We start from the raw sequence: 20,539 nt of genomic DNA, 5'->3' as shown, positions 1-20,539 counted from the left end.
ATTATAGAAACTGCCCCATTCATCTTCCTGCGTTAATGGGGGAGTTGCCACCTCACAATGCTGCCCATCGGAAGGGTGTCAAGGGTCCCTATCCTCAACCACATTTCTTATCCGACAAGACTTATCCTTTACTGAGGCCTCACTTATAGCTCTTACTAATGATGGCAAACAAATGTTCACTTTTTGTGATTGACCAGTTTTGTTTTGTAAGAGGTGTGACTTTGTTAGTTGACTTTGATTTACCACCTACCAATGTTTTTAGATTTCCTTTCAGATGTCCTTGCATAAGCAATAGAACATACAATAAAGGTAATGGAGTTGTAGGGTTCAGATTCAACGAGGATAATGATGGTATGCTATATTTATTTAGAAAATTGATCACTAGATGCATTGTCCCGATGGCAAACATTTTCTGGCTTCTAGTCCTCGAACTTTCACCCGCTATATTACATGGTGACCCAAATGTATCCTCACAGATTACTCACTGTAAAGAAGGGGAGGATGACAGTTTTGGTTCCATCAAACCCAAAAAAGGCTAGATTAACAGAAGTATCCAAGTCACTCAACGCAACCTGAGCCAGGCCCTTTTTTTTAATGAACTGGGTACTCCAGCCAGCAGCTTCTGTCTGCGTATCTACCTCAACATAGATATTTTCTGAGTTTTACGCTTTCACAGAAAGAAAATGTTTTCTTACAAATTTCTAATAGAGTTTGATAACAGAGATCTATTGTCCAAATCATTTAAAGAACCTATATTAGACCCTAATCCATTCTGTATTTGTTATTGGTATCATAGAGCCATTTGTATGTTGTTTTTTGGCTTTCCCTTTTATCCTTTGGTCAGTACTGGTTTTATTTGATCTAAGCAAAACAGCTGAACTTTGATTTTTTTCCATTTTTATAATTGATACTTAAAATATTCAGGAGGAATATTTAAACCGCCACACCAAGGACGCCTTCACCCATATGTAGTCTCTGACACATCCTATACTGCGGCTACACATCCTATATCCCAAGGACAACTGAGGCAGGATTCCCAATTCTAGAGCCAATCAAGAGGTGAGAGGATACTAGCACTTACTACCATAAGGGTGAAAGCCCTTCCCTTCGGGGGCATGAGCACCCTGGCTGCTTCTGTAGTGCTCAGCTTTCACATAATATCTCCAATCACCAGGGGCAGTTGCAGCACTGTTGAATATAAGACGATAAATATGAACATTGCCGGCGCCATCTTGTGTAACGAAGACCCCTACGAGGGCGTAAGCGGCAACCGTTTTAATCATTGCAGCCATTTTCCACATTGCTGGTCACCTACGCATCACCCCGGTCGCCCTCATCCCCCCGCACTCTGACTGAACCCGAGCACTCATACCAGGGTCGTAAAACCATGTCAGCATGACAATACCCTAGAGCCACTTCCCGCACCAAACCCACTTGTCCTTTCATCCTCTGCGCACGATCCGGCCCCTCTGATAACCTCTTCCATTGCACCTGGCTACTCAATCCGGTCCCAGGTGCTAATCAACCCCTGCGGACTTAGTTTATGGACCACGTAACAACAGAACTTGCTCCACCAACAAAGGGGCCGGAATTTATTCAGTGACCCGACCCCTTTTTCTGACCGATCCCATGTGTTTTAGGTCCTGTCGGAATGTCCAGCTGCGAGATATTGATCATCTGTAAGATCCGGGTAAGGGAACATTTGCTACTGGACTTGTGTGGGAACTAGCTTAAAGGCAGGGATTCGAGGGATGTTTCACTATGTTATAAACTGATGCCAGGAATGTTTGACCATGCAATAAAGTGACGAAAGAAACATATAAAAGGCCAGGCCTCAGAGATGCAGTTAGAGCACCTCCTGACGATAGCCCCGGTGTCTGAAGTGATGTACTCTCCTCTAGAGCAAAGAACTTGTTCTTCGCCATCCAACTTCCAGCGCTGATCACTAATCTTAGAGTGAATTAGAGGTGGTTTGCACCAAGCAGCAACGAAAGTCTTGGGAGTCTCGCTGCTTTTCATCAGCACTTCCCTCTAATGACCACCGCTGGGTCACACCTGGATTCCTAAGCAGTTTTTAACTCACACTCAATCCCATATGTTAGGCACCAAGGCAAAGTACCTTAAATTTAACTTCCGAAAATAACCTTCACAAGTTCCACAACTTGAACATAACACACACCTACTTCCAATAAATAGAGGAGATTCCTTTTGGCCAGGGCAGGAAAGCTTGATAGACACAGTTCAAAGCCTCAGTCACATGAGAGGCGGCCCAGCATGGCTTCCAGTCATACTAAGGCCCACCAAGAAAGCGAATCCTCCCAGTAACAAATATATGTCACTCCTGTTTCCTCAGGGCAATTCCGCACGGCCAAAAAGGAATTGCTTTACACTGCTCTCTACGTTCTTGGCAGAAATACCATAAATAACTATGAATGGCCTCCTCACCTCAGCTTGACGCAGCCAAACCAGGATGACTTCTTTCACTCCGGGTATAATTATTTAAGCAACCATTCAGTACTTTGCAAGGGCATGGCAAACAAGAATATGCACAAGTCAACACGTACAGGGAAAAACTCTGCAGAAACCGATGTAAAAAAATGCCAGGTAGATACAAAAATGGCTGAACTTGTGTTCAAATCATACAACCTTTCCTCAATCCACAGGATCGGAAAGCATCCTTGGACGTGCGGAAAGTGTATTTTCAGATCCCTGCCCTGCACTCCCACATACTTTACCTGGAGTTCAAGGTAATCTATAAACACTTTCAAGTTACTATGCTTACCTTTGGCTTTACCTTGGCCTCTCTGGTGTTCACATAAAGTGAAGGCAGTGGTCGTGGGGTTTGTGAGAATCGATCTAAAGGCTTCTTTTTCTCCTGACCTTGTGTTTCCTCCTCATTTCAAACGCTAGGTGACACATGCAGGTTCTTCAGTGGACACTCTTATCCCAGTCTGCCAAGCATCAGGGCTGTCTACCTGACTACATTTAAATCTCGAAGGAAATGGTGCAGGCTTGGCAGGTGCCATTCTGACCTGTGGCAATGTTATAGGGGACAAATGCAAACCAGGTATCCCTACTGTCACTATAGTCGACGGGAACCTCACTTTTGCTTTTATGGAAGCACATTTTCGACATTCCTACCTTTCTATTTTTGGGAGGACTATGATGTCGATTAGTTATTCAAGGCTCGCTCTGTGTTACGAGAATATTTTCTTTTTATGACAACTTGAAACAATGTATATGCAATACTGTACAGTATTGGGAGTTTATTGTTGCAACCTTGAAAAAGTTTGAAACCAGTCAAAACATGTGTCGGCTGCTGGATGTTTGTGTATATACTGTCCACATTGGACCTGTTCGGAACTAGAAGTTCCTTAGCCCGTTGGCTGCTGCTGTCGGCCAACGGCCGTCGCGAGCACTACCTCGGTAGTGCTGCACACGTTCGTTGGCCGACGCGGCCCGCCCTTTTCTTAGAACGTTCCGCACTGGCGCGGAACGTTCAGCGCAGCCAACGGGTTAAAATAAAAGCAGACTAAAACTAAAAATACTTGGATAATTTTCTTAAATGAACCATACAAAATGATTAAGGGTGCTCCAGTGTCATAGAGAATGTTTTCCCAAATAGAGGCAGAGAGGCATTTTCTTTGCTTGTCTTAGAGTACGAAGACCCCTTGTTCTGACACTGGCAGTGATTACCAGACAAGTTCATAATCTGTGCTCTAAACAGTGCAGTATTACATCATTATTAAATTCTAATAATATAGCATCACAGCATCGAGAAAAACGTGTCAGTGATCATCACCTTTTTAGGTCTCGCTATTCGATGCGCACGCATCGAGCTTGCGAGGATATAGGGCTTTAAACAAACTTTAACTAACTGGGCGATTTGGTGCTGTGCCCGTGGCTTTTAGGTCAATGCGCAAGCGCATTGACCTAAAATGCGCGTGCACATCACCAAATCGCCGCCTGTTCCCTCAGCCGCACTCCAGGCCCCTGCTGCTTTCACACCCTCTCCCCGCTCCGCCCCCTCCCCTGCCCGGCGTGTCGCATTTCTCCTTCCCCCTCCCCTTCTCTGCCTTCCCTCCCACACCTCTCACACATTCATAGCATTATTCCCAACACTCGGGATTTTGTCACTGTAGGCAATTGTTGCTTCACCTTTTTAAAAACAGGGTCCTAACATGAGGAATAAAGCTGCAGGGTAACATCTGCTTAAGAAATGCATAAGGATTATTTATGCAGGGAAATTAGCTTAGTAACATGCTCACTGCTGACGTGTGTGCATGCTGCGGACCACATATTCAAAACCTGGAAAGGCCAACTTAGCTTTCGACCTTCTGAGCTATTGAGAAACAATTCAATTGTGTAGCAGTTCCACAATATGTTAGTGCTTCTAAATGGAAAAATCTGAAATAACTCAGTACGAAAAAAGTTGGCACTTTGAAAACAGGCTTCTTTCCGTTAACAATTCTTTAGTTAATCCTTTGGCACACAGACCATTAAACGTGCTAATACTACATTCATGCGGACTTACATTTTCCGATTAAATAATTGAAAAGTACATTACTGACTTGTGATCTGTTTTCAAGCAAAGGGAGAAACAATCATGAATAACAGTGGGCCAAGTCGATCAACTAAGTTCAATTAACACAAAATCAGCAACTTGTCAGACTTCTAGAGAACATCTAAGGTTTTTTATGTACGTCTGTCCTCTGTTGTTTATCAAATACACACGGCAAGATCTATTAAAAATACCACAGAAGTGACTTGAAATTTAAACGTACAAATAGGCACACACAAGTTTCTTGCCCACAGATTTCTATTGTTTTCACCAAACCAGTTCTACACGCTTCTCAGCGTGCGCTCTGACTCAGGCCGGCACATCTCCTCCCCTAATTATTCACTACATGGCCTGCTACAGAGCACACGCTGGGAGAAGCTTGTAGTAGGAAGGCTGCAGCCGTGTATATCCTTTTCCTCTCCTTGCCCCTTTCTCATTATGTCTGACTTGTTAAATGATTGTCCTATACTCATAGCATTATTCCCAACACTCAGGATTTTGTCACTGTAAACAAGATCTCTTGAGGCCGGTTTAAAATGAGTTTGTCAGTGCAAAGAAACCACGCTGCTGGCAAACGTTCCCTTCACAAACGGACTTTGATGACTTCTGTGTAGAATGTTCAAAATAAATGTTGCAAGATAGAACAGAGGGCTAACCTTTGTAACCCTTGCTGCTGCACTGCGGAAATGAGGAAACTTTCCTCTGAAATTAATCCAAATTTCATCACGTAGACCTAAGTAATCCATTTTTATCCAATAGAACTGTTTGAGGCTAATACTCCAAATACTCCATTTTTGTTGAAAATCACTACGGAGACAGTCAGGTTGAAGTGGAATGTTTATTCCGCATTTTCAAATGCCAGATGCTGCCGAAAGCTTAAACATTGACATGTGCTTACAACCATCCTTAAGCCAGTACAGTAAATAAACCCAATTATTCCCAACACTCGGGATTTTGTCACTGTAAACAAGATCTCTTGAGGCCGGTTTAAAATGAGTTTGTCAGTGCAAAGAAACCACGCTGCTGGCAAACGTTCCCTTCACAAACGGACTTTGATGACTTCTGTGTAGAATGTTCAAAATAAATGTTGCGCCTTTACACCTCCATCCCACTCGTCTTATTCCTCCTATAAGCACTTAATTAAAAAAAAAAGTGCAAATGTGTCTAGCTTCACCTTTCTTAATAACTCGACTGACAACATAACTCCAGTATGCAAACAACCTATTGATGTATTGCAGCATAACGATTCATTTATTAATCAGTGTTCTTCTGATACTGGCCATGACGTGTTAGTAACGTGAATACCATCAGTTGTAGTGATACTCGTGAAGATAAATATTTCAATGTTCCTATTATTTCAACACGCGCTGTTAATTTTAGCATATTTCCTAGCGGTTTCTGATCTTAGTGGGCTTTAAGTGTGTATTTACACTGTCCTACATTATTGATAAGTGGTTAGAGGTCTACATTTGCAATGCCAATAGTCTCTCTCCCTTGCTCCCTCTGGCTCCCTCTCTCTCTATCTTACTCCCTCTAGCTCCACCACCAACACATCCACCACCACCACCGCATCCACCAACACCACATCCACCACCACCACCACATCCACCACCGCATCCACCACCACCACATCCACCACCACATCCACCACCACATCCACCACCACATCCACCACCACATTCACCAACACTTTAACCACACCCACCACCACCACATCCACCACCACTACATCCACCACCCCATCCACCACCACCCCATCCACCACCACTGCATCCACCATCACCACCGCATCCACCACCACCACATCCACCACATCCACCACCACATCCACCATCACCTGCACATCCACCATGACATCCACCGCCACATCCACCACCACATCCACCACATCCACCGCATCCACCACCACCACATCCTCCACCACCACATCCACCGCATCCACCACCACATCCACCATCACCACCACCTCCACATCCACCATGACATCCACCACCACATCCACATACACCGCATCCACCACCACCACATCCACCACATGCACATCCACCGCATCCACCACATCCACCACCACCACCACATCCACCACCACATCCAACACTTCCACCACCACCGCATCCACCACCACCACATCCACCACCACATCCACACCCACCACCACATCCACCACCACATCCACCACCACATCCAACACATCCAACACCACTTCCACCACCACCGCATCCACCACCACCGCATCCACCACCACCACATCCACCACCACCACCGCATCCACCAACACCACATCCACCACCACCACCACATCCACCACCACCACCACATCCACCACCACCACCACATCCACCACCACCACATCCACCACCACCACATCCACCACCACCACCACATCCACCACCACCACCACATCCACCACATAACCACCACATCCACCACCACCACATCCACCCCCACATCCTCCACCATCACCACCACATCCACCATCTCCACCACCACCATATCCCCCAGATCCACCACCACCACATCTCTATGTGTGTGGCTCTGTGTGTTTGTAGGTGCAAATGCAATGTTCTTCGATTTTCGTCACAATAACATACACTGAACATAATCTTCACAAAAGTTATTTACAAACGTTTAAGCTATTGCCGTTATAAATTACAATAACTTTTATTTAAGTATTAATTATTTAAAAAATTAAAAGCCATTGTTATTTGTAATATCAATACATCTAAATCACGTAAATACAACACACATTGCATTACAAATGCTATAGGTGTCACATTTTTGTTGGTGGTAACTCTTCAAAAATAAATGCAGAAAACCTACACCGACGATTACGAGTAATTCTACATAAATACTATTTTGCCTCGGGGGGAATTGGACCTGGTAACATATTCTGCACATCTGCTTACGTTTTCCACTTGCTGGAAGCAGAACTAAAATGTGAGCAAAACAGGGCCTTGAATTCTGAAAAAATGCAGTAAAGACCCTGGTAAATAGGGAAAGCACATATTATTCCCCATTCTGGGCCTAAACCTTGTAACCGCCGGTACAGGGCAAGAATAGTGGAGGGTAAGAGTAATTTTTCACCAGGACCCTGATTATGAATTGCATAGTACTCGCAGGGTAAAAAATCTCCACTCCAAATTAAGGTTACTGTGCAGTTAAATCAAACATCCACTGATGATATATCTACAAAAGTCCACTTTTTACCATTCGTTTTGAAGTAATGCCCTGACTCTCTTAACATGTCATGCTTCATCATTGGGATTGCTTCAACACCTTGTGTAATAATATATGTACATATGTGGAGTTCAGTTGTCCTTTGGGAGCTCAAAAATGTATACATAGGGATCTGAATTTCAGAGAGTTAAAACTGCCTTTATAGGATACCCTTTCATTTGGGATTTAATTTTGGGTTCCCTGGACAGTATTAAAAACATTACAGAATTTGAAGGTCTTGGGGCAACAATCCCCCTACCATCTCTTGATTAGTGTCAACATGTTTCAGACATTAAATTCCGCCCAAAACGGGTCATCAGCCTTCTTCAGGACTTAAGGATCCCTGTGCCATCCATATTTCGGTGTCACTAGTAATAGATTCCTCATTAAGTGTTAGGGACACAAACTAGCAAAAAACATATTTGTGGTTATGTGTCGTTGAAATTTTTCCCAGTCGTCAAACTCAATGTTCTGAACCAAGGGAGAACATAGGAGCAATCACACGTTCATCAAGTGTGTTGATGCTGCCTTGTGCCATGTTTTCCCTCCGTCAGTCACAATAAATAAATACTGTACAATGACACCAAACCACTACCATGCAATTATGAGCTAACCCCTCCTGGAATGGAAAATGACTGTGCTGACCCCGTTTTACCAGACAGAATTCCGCATGGTTTTCCAGCTCCAAGGGGACTAACGCTTACATTTACCACCATCTCTGAGCAGATGGTGATAGTGTGCTTGGGCTGGCAGGTTCTGGGTAGGTGGAGAATTAGGGTTTGGAACGGTAAGGAAGAGAAGGAGAAAAGTATGTCTGGCAAGGGAAAGCTTGTGGTTGCCAGAAAACGATGCTCAAGCGGGGAGGACAGACACTTTGCTGCTTTTGCAGCCAAAGTTTTAAGGGGTGTTTTTAAAGCATTTTTTTCTAGCTGGTAAAATCAGTCCAGTGTTCCAACACCCAGGAAATCCAGATGAGGAATCACTATCCTACTTGTGATCAGGCAGAGCTGAACTCTTGTTATTCCACTCTGTCTGTCTCATTATTGGGTCCCCGGTATTAGCCTGCCCTCTGTACCGAGCACATTGTAATCCGTCCCTTTCTGTTAAATCTGCTTGCTCTGGTACGGTAATATCACATTTACAATATTCAGATGGATTTAAAATGCTGGTCTAATCGAGTACCTTTTTATAGGCGCAATGAAGGGTAAATTCTTTCCCCCTGGAGGTGGAGGCTGGGGAAGAGTCACCACGAGGCCCATCTTCCACCTGTGCATGACCTAAGTAGCTGAATGGATGCGAAGCAACTGCCTCAAACTCAACACAACAAAACAGAAATACACATTTTCGGGAACAACACCTCCCAATGGAATGACTCCTTGTGGCCTGCAGAATTTGGACTCCCACCCACTCCCACAGACCATGCCTGGAACCTCAGCATTGTCCTGGACAGCAAACTCACCATGACAACCCAGATCATGCTGTCTCCTCCGCCTGCTTCCTCACCCTTCGCATGCTCCGACTGATCTTCAAATGGCTCCCCATCAGCACTAGACGTACCATCCCTCAAGCCCTCATCACAAGCCTCTTGGATGACGGCAATGCACTCTATGGAGAAATCACCACTCACCAAAGTTTCCCAGGTCCATGACTGACTTATTAGGCCAGCCCTGTTTTTTCTTTGAATTCTGGGACTTGTAGTCTTATTTAACCAGTATAAACCCAGAACTACAAGTTCCACAATTTCAAAATAAAAATACCTGGATTGGATTAATCTAGCCACCGATCGACAGGGAAGTTGGCAGCTATGATGATGACAGTCATGTAAATGCCACACTTAACTTTTACGGTGTCTAAATGGCCTCACACCAGGCAGCTAACCTATTTAATAAACTAGTGCATTCTGGGAGCTTTACCACTGCTTCGTTGCTACTGCTCGAGCAGGTCTACAGCAAAAAGAACAATTGATTGACAGAATGCTGAACCATGTGAAACATTCACCCACGTACAGAGATCTGGGCCTAAATCTATAGTTTTTTTGTACCACGTGCCATTCCAGTTTAAACCTAGTCATATGCAAATCAGTCTTAACCATGCTTCCCATGGGAACAGGCCAGCCCGAACTTGGAACCAAGTATCCTAGGACCGCTTTCAGAGTTTCACCCCTCAGCAGCCAGGATAGCTTGCCTCCAGTGGCATGGAGAGCACGGGACCTACGTCTGGGCATACCCATCCCACTCGGGTGAAAAATGCAAAAAGAACAATTGATGGACAGAATGCAGGGACGTTTTAAGGCATGGGCAATATGGGCTGTGGCCCAGGGGCCCAGGCCTTCAGGGGGGCCCGTGGTGAAGCCAGTTCTTCTGGCTTCATGTCTTGCCCTGATGACCTTGAATAATTCGTAAACAGATTGTTTTAAATTGTTTCCCTTTCATTTATTTTTAATGTGGGTGTGAGAGTCTATTACGCACATTTTGCAGAGAAATGTTGTTTTTATGTTTCATGTAACATCCATTAAAAAATAGTTTTAGATCAAAACAGCATCTCAGATATGAGAAATATAAGGGTGTTCCAGAGCTTATTTGCAGTAATATTGGTGAACTGCTATATTACAGTGTTGAAAACACACATCACTATCCCTGAATATTAAATGTAACAACTTTAGAATTTGGACATGTGTGCCTGTGCGTGACCTGGCTAAAGAGGGAATGAAAGACCTGCGATTGGACCATGAATTCAAAACTGTTCCAAACAGGGCCCCCCAAAATACATTTGACCCGGGCCCTAAAAATCCTTAAGATGACCCTGAGCTGACCCACAGAGGATATTGAGTGCAGAGTGGTTGGTGTCCGGTGGGAGCACCAACAAGCCTTGGCAAATGCAGCCAATGCAGGAATGGAAGAAGAAGCAAAGCCGGAACCAGCAAGGTCCAGGAGAGTCACCACCAGCAGGGGAGTCAGGGCAGGCCCTGAGCAATCAGGTGAGCCCAAAAGAAACAAGTGTGACCCTCAAATGGACCCACAAGCCGGAGGCACTGGAGTCGCGAGAGGACCTCAAGCAGCTCACCAGAAGATGCAGGTCACGATGCGGTGTGGCTACAGATTCTGGTCGCTGGAGGTGCTCAAGGTTGGGGCTACTTGGAGCTCAAAGATCTTCTTGGAAGGAAGCCAACAAGCCTTTGCAATTGCAAGTTCAGGAGGTGCCCAGGGGTTCGGTTATTGCAACCCCCATGAGGGATACTGACCTCAAACTTGGTGAGAGGGCAGGGCAGGCCCCAGGAGCTGTGGAAAACCACCACCTTTTGTTACAGACCCTACAAAATCCGGAGGAGCTCAGGTTCAGCAGACAGGTCGACTTAGTTGTGGTGCCTGCAGAAGCAAGGGAGTGACTGCTTCACTTCAAGGGAGATTCCTTCAAGTGTCTTTGATGCTTCACAGGCCTTGGAAGGTTCATGTATGATGCACAGGCACAGACGATGCAGCAGACTGAAATGGAGACAAAGTCAGGCCCAAACGAAGTTCAGAGAAGTCCCGAGTGTCCATGCGGTAGAAGAAGCGTCTGATCTGAATCTTATATCACGACGAAACTTGGGACCTACACACAGGTTAGCCCTTAAGTACCCTAATGAAAAGGTTGGGACGATTCAAGTGACCCTCCCAGGCGAGGGCCTGGATAGGGGGTAGGTTATTCACATGTTCAGATTCGCATGACAGCGATAGCCAACGGCTCCCACGACTGGCTTGAACTGCACTATACATGGGGACACCAAATGTACCCCTCATGCAGTCTGAGTGGTGCTGGCAAGCGCACCCACCCTACCCCAATACACTAAATCCTGTCTGTGAGGTGGTCATGCCTCCCTGTGACAGGATGCTTATTGTTCTGCCTTCCCCTGCTCGAGCTTGGCTCAGCAGCAGGAGGGCAGAATCATGTCTCTGGTCGGCAGAAACCATTTTGTGCTATCCGGGTCAAGAAGGCTGGTACCGGGAACACTGAGAGTCTAACGGAGGGCTCTTCCAACGCTTGGAATCATACCTCCCACACCATTTATGGTGTGGGGGCATGATTCCAACATGTTTGATACCAAACTCGATGGGATTCATTACAGCCAGTTTTGAGATGGTTATCGCGTAATTACACGGTGCCCCTCTATATACTATATGGCTGCCTCACTGACAACCTGAGAGAATGGACTCCGTAGGCTTCAGGGGTGTCCTGCTAATGCAGGGGCACCCTCTCACTTAGATCCAAGCACCCTGCCTTCAGGATTGAAAAGGTCTTTTAGAGGGGTGACTTATAAGTTTTAAGTGCTGTGACCCTAGATATAGGAAACCTATATCTTTAGTAAATGGTACAAGCACCAATTTACACATGCTGCAATGACAGGCCTTGCAGTTCCATTTCAAAAGGTCTCTCCTGGGTGGCATAATACATGCTTCAGCACATGGGAGACCTCTGGGGGGGTACCTATGCCCTGGGTACATGGGTACCATATAACAATTTAGGGAGAAAGCAGATAGAATGGGGTCCTGGTTAGCAGGATCCCAGTCAGACTAGTCCAACACAGCTTAGCACCAGGCAAAAAGTGGGGAGTAACCATAGAAGTATATCCTACTTTCCTACACGTGCTCACTGCGCCACTGGATTCAAGCTAGCCTGGCTGATGAGGGGTGATGTCCCGAAACTGGTCCCAGGATGCTTGTTTCCGGTCCAGCGAGGACCTGACTTGGCAGATCGGGCTGGATTGTTCCCATGAGGAGCAGGGTCAAGACTGATTTGCATAGGGCTGGGTCCAAACTGCGGTGGCATAGGGAGCAAAAGAACGATGGATTAAACCCAGATCTTTGTGACTGGGGGTGAATGTTTGCAGCATTCCGGCCATCATTTGTTTCTTTTGCTCGAGAAGGGCTACAGGCAGTCATTACAGTGGGCTGGGGTGTGATGGGAGAAAACGTTATAAACCTATAATGAAACGCTGTCCATTTGCCCCTCCCCCCCATCCTTTCACCTGAAGTGGCGTGTAGCCTTGCCACCCTGAGAGAGTTGCCAAAGTTTAAGCAGGTGGAAGTAAGATTGCAGACACATTTCAATTTTCATTTCTGAAAATTCAAGCCGCAAAAAAAGGCATTTCTACTATTTTCTGCAGAGGGGATGCGTCTTTTAAAGAGGGACAGCTGGGAAGGATGTCACACACAGATGGGCATCGTATTTCTGCGTCGACTGTGCACTTCCTGTCGCCATGGAAACAGTATTTTGAACCGTTTTATCGTTGTTGCAATGCACTTCCTGTCTCCTGGTCCAGAATAAGTGCGTGACCCCCGAGTGTACGCACGCGGGCCCGCGGCAGTTGTACCACGTGCGCGCATGGGCACACCCTTACACTCCGCGACCCCCCCTGTAATTACACCCCAGAGGGACCTGGGGGCCCGGGGCCCTCGCGCACTGCACTGCTACCGTGTCTGGTGCCATACGCCCCGCTGCTAGGCCTGCAGTGAGTCCCCCAACACTGCCCGAAAGAATGGCAGGAAGGGAAGCGCCCCCACCCCCATATCAGGGCAGGGCGGGCTGCTGCTGGTGGAGTTTCCCTGTCCGGAAAGGCCTCGGTGAATAGGAAGGGCAGAGCCACAGAGACCGAAGAGAGCTAAGGAGACCGACATGGACTACGAGCCCAAGAAAGACAAAAAAGTAAGTAGACATTTTACAGTTTATTCAATAACTGGCAGAAATGTGTACTTCAAGCCCCCTGCAGTCTGTCAAAGCATATAACATAATGCTATAAATAAATCTCAGGCCTAAATATTCTTAAACTGTAGTGTTGCTATTGTAGGCTGTTGTTACGGCATTATCATCTCTATAGCGCCTTCCACCTCTAATATGGCAATTTAGCGCTTTTTAAACTGCCCCCTCCCCTTTCTACGGATTTAAGATTTCTTAAACACAGTGCCAGTTTTGCAGCAGCCCCCGCCCCCGGGACATAACTTTCCCTCATAAACAATCTGCGGGGGGTGACGTCAGGTGTTTGTGGAGGGTGATTCTATTTAAACCGAGGGGGTGAACCACGTTTGGAGTGTAACGAAGGTTTGAAGAGTTGGTAATCCCACTGAAGTCTATGGAAAGCGCGTGGCAGATTGAGAGGGTGAAAATGATTCCAGGGCGAAGACATCATCCAGATGAGATTGAGTTGTTGGAATGGCCGCCGGCCTGCCCCAGTGCTGCAGCTGCCACCCTGCTCCCAGGCGCTATATTATGTTCCCAGACTACACCCCAGTGCTGCATCTCCCACCTGCTCTCTAACCCGGGAATCCTCCAGGTGTGAGACCCAGCCTCAGGTTCATGCTTAGTGTTGCATGGTGAAAAGCCCTTTTCTTAGGGTCGGGGCCACCTACATTTCTCAGTACAGGCCATTTTTGCTACCTTTATTCTATTGTAGGTCTCATTGTTAGATCTAAATCTTTAATGAAAACTTGTGCTTGAAATTTGAACTTCCCTTCAGCATTGGGATCTGGCAGCTCCTGCTGTTTTCAATTTTTAGAAGAGTTTCTATGATGTAAAGATGGTGTCTCAGCTCTATCTTTCCCTCGAAAGACACCATGGTGACCAATATAGGTCCAGGAGATTGACCTCTATGCAGATTTTCAGGATAGCGACAGACTGTGATTCCTGCTTAGGTTCATAATACGGTAAATGGACATACTTTGAAAACCTGGCATGGACGCTACCATCATGCATCAACGTTGGACACCCCAGAATATATTTTCAGTATTTTATTAACAGCTTGATATCATGCCTAAAAAGGCCATACAAACAATTCATAGCCACACATAATACAAAAAAACTCAAAGCATTAAAATAAAATGATACTTTTTCAATGATATTTTTTTTTATACTAATATACTTAACCCGCCCACATACAAACATTTAAAATCAACAAGTATTTGTTTTAACCCCAGCCCTTCTGTGCCTAAAACATTAACATCTCCTTTTTCATGATAAAACAACAAACCTTAACCCCCCTACCATGGAAACATTTCTTCAATAATATTTCCGTGCAGGGTTAATATTATCTTTGTGCAAAATACAATTCGCTTCGGTGCAAACTAGAGCAATAGTTTCATGGATGCGAGTATTTCTATCTATTGAGCAAGTAATCGAAATAAACATTAGATACCCCAGAGTGGATCACCGGCAGAAAATTGTCTTCTTTTTTACTTAATGAGAGTATTAATGGAAAGTTATAGTATCTCTCCTTCACCCATGTAAGTCGCCTAATTATATGCATTAAAGTGTCTTACACATTGGGACAATACAAATGTTTTGATTGGGATTCACCTTTTCAAGTAGTTGATATATAGCCTTACTGTCACAAAACCCACTCGCTTTCACTTTGCAACTCGCTTCCGCCTTATTAAGAGAATGTCAGATTGTTTGCAGTAACACTGTGATTCAGTAATTGTGTTACAGCATCCTGTAATCATATTGTCATTTTGTGTTTAGATTTGAATAGGAAATTACTTTTGGAAACAGCACTTACACAAGTTTCTCCACATTTAAAGCAAAGAAAAAAGCATTAGTTTCTTGCTCCTTAGGCTAAGACATGGCGATTTCAAATATATGTATGCAAGGGGATGGTATTTCTATAGTGTAGAAATAGCCAAAAGGCAGCGGAGCGCGGTACATGGTCAAAGACGAGCATAAACTAACCAAGTAATAAAAGCGGCCGCTTGGTTGTGGGCGGTTAATACATTATGATGTTGTGCTCTTTACAAAATGCTTCAACTCTTTCCTTGATTGGCGTGGTGTGGAGGCGGTCCGGGTGGATATGGTGATATTAAGATCCTGTGTGCATGGATGGAAAACGCCTGCCGGCTTGTGGGCCTGATTCACAGAACTAACTTAAGACAAAATCCTAAACTTACTACCATTTTGGTATTCACAGAAGGCACTTACTCATTTTGGTATTCACAGAAGGCACTTACTCATTGATGATTAAGTGCCTTCTGTGAATACCAAAATGAGTAAGTTATTTAAAATGAGTAAGTTACTCAAAATGAGTGAGTTACTCAAAATAAGTAAATTACTCATTTTGGTATTCACAGAAGGCACTTACTCATCAATGAGTAACTGCCTTCCATGAATACAAAAATGAGTAAGTGCCTTCTGTGAATACCAAAATGGTAGTAAGTTTAGGATTTTGTCTTATGTTAGTTCTGTGAATCGGGCCCTGTGTTTTTAGGTCTCGCCCTGCGATTGCAGGCCAAAGGCCTGCTGTCGCAGAGCGAGACTATTGTTATCATTCCGGTTTTCAGGGACTCAAGGGGAGAGGACAACAGACTGTCACGCGCACGCAGCAGCAGCCTGCCGGGATCAGGTCGCGCGCGTCAACACGCGCTCCGATTCCGGCAGGCTGTTCACAACACATATACAGACCCCCCCCCCGCTGCGCATACACACACTCACAGAACCCCCCCTGCCCCCGCCGCCATGCATGCATACACACACAGAACCCCCGGCGCTTACACACACACACATCCCCTACCTCGTCTCGGCATGTCTTCGAGCTCCCTTGCCCCCGCTCCTCTGGTGCGCGCGCACCACTGGTTTCGATTCCCGCGTCGGCTCCTCTGTGCACCACAGGTTTCTATTCCGTGCTTGTTTTTATTTTCATTCGTGTCCGCCAATGCTTGTCCTCATTAGCAGTTCATTTGCCTTTGATGCCTCGGTTTTCCTGCATCAATTCGACCCCAAAAGGAAAGCTGGTCGTTAACTGCTAGAGAGGCCGACTTTGAAGCTGGGGACCCGGGTTCGAGTCTCGGCGTTCGCTCAAAAATTCTCTGATTCTGTGCAAATCCCTTAAGCTCCGCTTTCCTAAAAAACAATCCGTATGCAATTGGTGTTCTTGAAAAGCTCTCCGATATCTTCTGGTCGAGTTCGCGCTATTAAAATTGAAGGGGAAAAAAAAGCTGGTCTCCACGCACTTCCGGTGTCGCCGGAACCGAGAGCTGGTTGAAAAGCATGACTGTTACGCACTTCTGGTTGCACCGGAAGTTACCTTACCTGCAAAGCCTCCCCGTCTGGTCTACGCTGCGAACTGCGAGAGAGGGAGATGGTGGAGAGACATTGTGGTCATTTAAAGTGAGGGTATGGCGTTTCTTGTCTATCATTAATTTGTCATCGAACATTTTTAAAGAGGCCTCCTCCCGCTCTTGCATCTCCTTGGTCGACTTATTAATTTGTGTGCACCCTTACCGCCCAGCTCCGTGTACCACCTCTCGGAGCTGTTTAATGTTTCCAGCGGTTCTCCCTTCTCCTGCTCCTTTATGCACTCTGTAGTCTTAACTGGGTGGTAAACTCGTCCCTGGGGGGTCCGCCGGCTCTCCAGTGCCAGATCTACAGCTTGTGTTCACACCGAAATCGCATCGCGGGCGCGGCGACTTCCTCTCCTTCACATTCACAACCCGCTGACTTCCGCCAATCTCCAGATCGAAGATCATGTCGTCCCTCTGGATCCAGTACAATCCACGAGTTTGTGCTTGGAAAAAGAGCAGACTGCTTGCGCGCACATGCACGCGCTCGGCCGATGCTTGGTTTCCGACTTACAGTTTTCCAGGGAGCAGGAATAGTCAAGTGAACTTAGCCTGCGGGAGTGGGCAGTTATTCAAACAGTGCCAAATCTCGAGCAGTGCCTGGGCTGGCTTTTGAGCCCTCGAGAGGGATCACTCTTAGCGAGATTCCAACTAGGAACCATACGATCTTTACTCTGCTTTCCTTTGGGCCAATACAAAACTGACTCAGTTTTAGTCTGTCCCTGTGATGAGCCTGTGGTGCAAACTCTTGCGATTTTATTTTGTTGTAAATATGATCAGCAGTGTACTCGTAAGTATTTAAAACCAATGTTAAATATGTATGGACTTAGTCAATGCAAGCCAGCATTGTTCTTTCTACGAACGTATCATTGCCTAATTTTCAGGTTTGCTTTAGCGTCTGCAGTTTTCTTGAAAATCATCAATTTTTAAACAGAAAATGTCATCTGTATGAGTGAATATTACTATCCACGTTTTCATATTTGTGATGGATTAGGTACAACTTGTTCTGCTTTTCTTTATTTTTTAATAATCGAATAACGTTTTTGATGATGCTGATTTTTACCTTAGTAAAAGGAAATTAAATCGAATTACAAAGCAAACCTGCATCAAATATCTCAACCGTAAGTAGAAACCAGCCCACATTAAGGAAGATAGGTGGCTCTCATCCTCGGAAGAGTTAAAAAAACAGCTAAGGAAGAAATATAATACCAACATCCATGGAGTTCAGTTTCATACAGAAAGCCGCACACCTCCAGCAACGCGAAACAGGTTATGTAAAGGCTAAACAAAGACTACCTTCAAGGAGAGCCTGAATATATTTCAAAGATGACGGGTTGAGCTGTACAAGAGCGCATCATATTGGGCATTGCGTTTCACACAAATGACGTGGCTTAAGGCAGGCAGGTGAACAGGTGGAACTTTGGGTGACCTTGACGCTGGAAGAGCAAAGCTTGTGTCTGAGCTTTCATGAGAGGGCAGGCATATTAACAGTTATGTGTTTGCTAGCTAAAAAATACGCACACCGACCAAACACACGACTGCAGCATTACAAAAAAATATATATAGAAATTGAAAAAAGGAAGAAAAAAAAATCTGTCCGCAAAACAAATTACGTTACTCATGTGGTAACCGCTCTCATGGTTGGATCCCTTCACTTCCATGCCACAAAATGAAACTTCGTATTTCACGTTGTCCTTTGTGGTCTTTACAGTTCAATGGATACAGTGCCAGGCTTGAGCACAGATTTTACAAACTGTTCTCGTCACCCAGCTATGGCTCGGGATCACTGACCCCAGAAACAAACCTAACAAAGAATACGATACAAAAACAGAACTTGGGACAAAGGAAAAACTGACAGACCACCAACCCTTGCAGAGTTTCACTGGCATGCAGAAGCATCAATAGGGGGTCGCCAGCCAAGACCCAAAGACGCTTTAAAAAGGAAGATGCCCAACTCGAAGGCATGTCTATATTGTGTGTGGGGAAGGGGGGCGGGCACGTTAAAAAATCATACTTCACTACCTATATACTGTCAGTGAAGTGAGTTTCATAGTTTGTCTCATGACCACTCAGCCCTTTAAGTTTGCCTGGAAGAAACAGGTCTCAAGCAAGTCCTTCTTTGGCGAAAAGCAATCACACAGTCATTCTTGCAAATAAATAAAGGGCGGACGAGCAGGTCTGAGGTCTAGGGCTCAAGCTTCTGCAGCCACTAAATAACACCAAGAAAGCAGGGTCTGATAACTGGCTGCACCAACCACTACAACACAGTAGGAAGTAAGTTAGAAGGGGCTATCAGAGGAACTTTACTGGGGCAATAGGGACAACAGGTTAGGTGCCCTCTCACCAAGCACTGGAAACGGGAGAAGGCATAGCATTGCTTGAGGTGCAAGGTTTAACACAGAAGAGGATGGGAAACAGCAGTGCCCAGACATGGTCAAGAAGTGTTGCGTGGCCGAGGAAAGCAACTAAAGTTGAGTTTTACAGATCAGAACTTGAGGCCAACAAGTCATAAGTGCCCTTGCGTGCAGCCGAGTAGTTCTACAGAATTACCGGTCAGAGGAGTTGACCACTCCATAATTATGCATAGCATGTCAGCCGGTATGTCTGCTTTGAGCTTAAAACATGTTTAATGGTGAAAAGAAATGGGCTACATCTGTAGATGCTATTTAAGTCCTGCATTGATGTCTGTGGCCCACAGTCAGTAGCAGGAGCACAAGCACAGCAGAAGAGCAATATGCATTGGCATAGCCAATAGGTCTTGACTTTGGGACCTTATAAGTATTTAGTTATGCAGCACAATATCCGTGGTGCAACAACATTAACTGTTGCATGGGTAAACACTTGCAAGGTCCCAAAGGCGAGACCTATTGGCTATGCCAATGCTTGTTTAGGTCGCAGTCGGTTTTCTAAAGACATCTTGGGGACATTCGGAAAGCAGACCTAGGAAAGCATTCTGCCTGTTGCTTACCATTGGCTTTGTGGTTTGTAACTCACAATTTCTCGTGTTCTATTTGCAGACTTTTATTTGCCTTCGGCTGTCCAGCTTGAGTTCATCTGTCCTGTTTCCCAAACATTGTATACTGTATTCTTCCACAAGGTCGCTTTCTGTAAACTGGGGTTTAAATCTTATTCTCATCTTGTCACATTCGTTGTGCATTCAAAGACAGAGGTGGGGAGCTTGATGTTTACTTTTCTTTCTCTGAATTTGAAGTGAGAGAATGTATGTGACAATTCTGCAGAGCATCCATGTAAGAGGAGAGGGTGTGATTGCTTTTTTTCTAGCGCACACAAAAGACAAACAAGCTTTGTCAATGCCAATAGTTCTCGCCTATGCAAGAGCTATTGGCTTTGCCAATATGTTTTAGCCATATTGTACACCAGCTTGGCAGATGATCAGCAGGGCTAAATGTTAGTGGCATAAAGGAGAGGGTGTGGAGTAGATTGTTGTAAAGTAGAGTGTCGTGGAATAGAGGGGGGTGTTATGGAGTGGCGTAGAGAGTTTTTGAGTGTCTTCAAGTGGAGTGATGTAGAGTGGAGTGTCATGGAGTGGCGCAGAGTTGAGTGGCATAGTGTTGTGGAGAGAGTAGAGTGGAAGGGCTTAGAATAGAGTGTCATAGAGTTGAGTGGTGTAGAGTGTCACAGCGTGTTGTGGAGCGGTGAAGAGTACAGTGGCGTAGAGGGT

The 20,539-nt window shown here is 45.4% G+C and overlaps 1 protein-coding gene across 2 annotated transcripts in view; it reads left to right on the top strand.

The window, feature by feature from the left end:
* Positions 1–13,064: 13,064 nt before the first annotated feature.
* Positions 13,065–20,539, top strand: part of CCM2L (CCM2 like scaffold protein) — an 84,339-nt gene continuing 76,864 nt past the window's right edge. The window contains exon 1 of one of the 2 annotated variants that reach the window (XM_086932678.1): positions 13,065–13,459. In XM_086932678.1, coding sequence (XP_086788804.1) covers positions 13,430–13,459 — 30 coding nt within the window. In that variant the 5' untranslated portion in view covers positions 13,065–13,429. The remainder of the gene's footprint in view (positions 13,460–20,539) is intronic. The other variant, XM_086932679.1, reaches the window with a different exon arrangement.

This window comes from Lissotriton vulgaris, chromosome 7, assembly GCF_964263255.1.
Source record: "Lissotriton vulgaris chromosome 7, aLisVul1.2, whole genome shotgun sequence".
NCBI lineage: Eukaryota > Metazoa > Chordata > Amphibia > Caudata > Salamandridae > Lissotriton > Lissotriton vulgaris.
The sequence above is the reverse complement of the archived record's forward strand: the minus strand, read 5'-3'. Positions and strand labels throughout refer to the sequence as shown.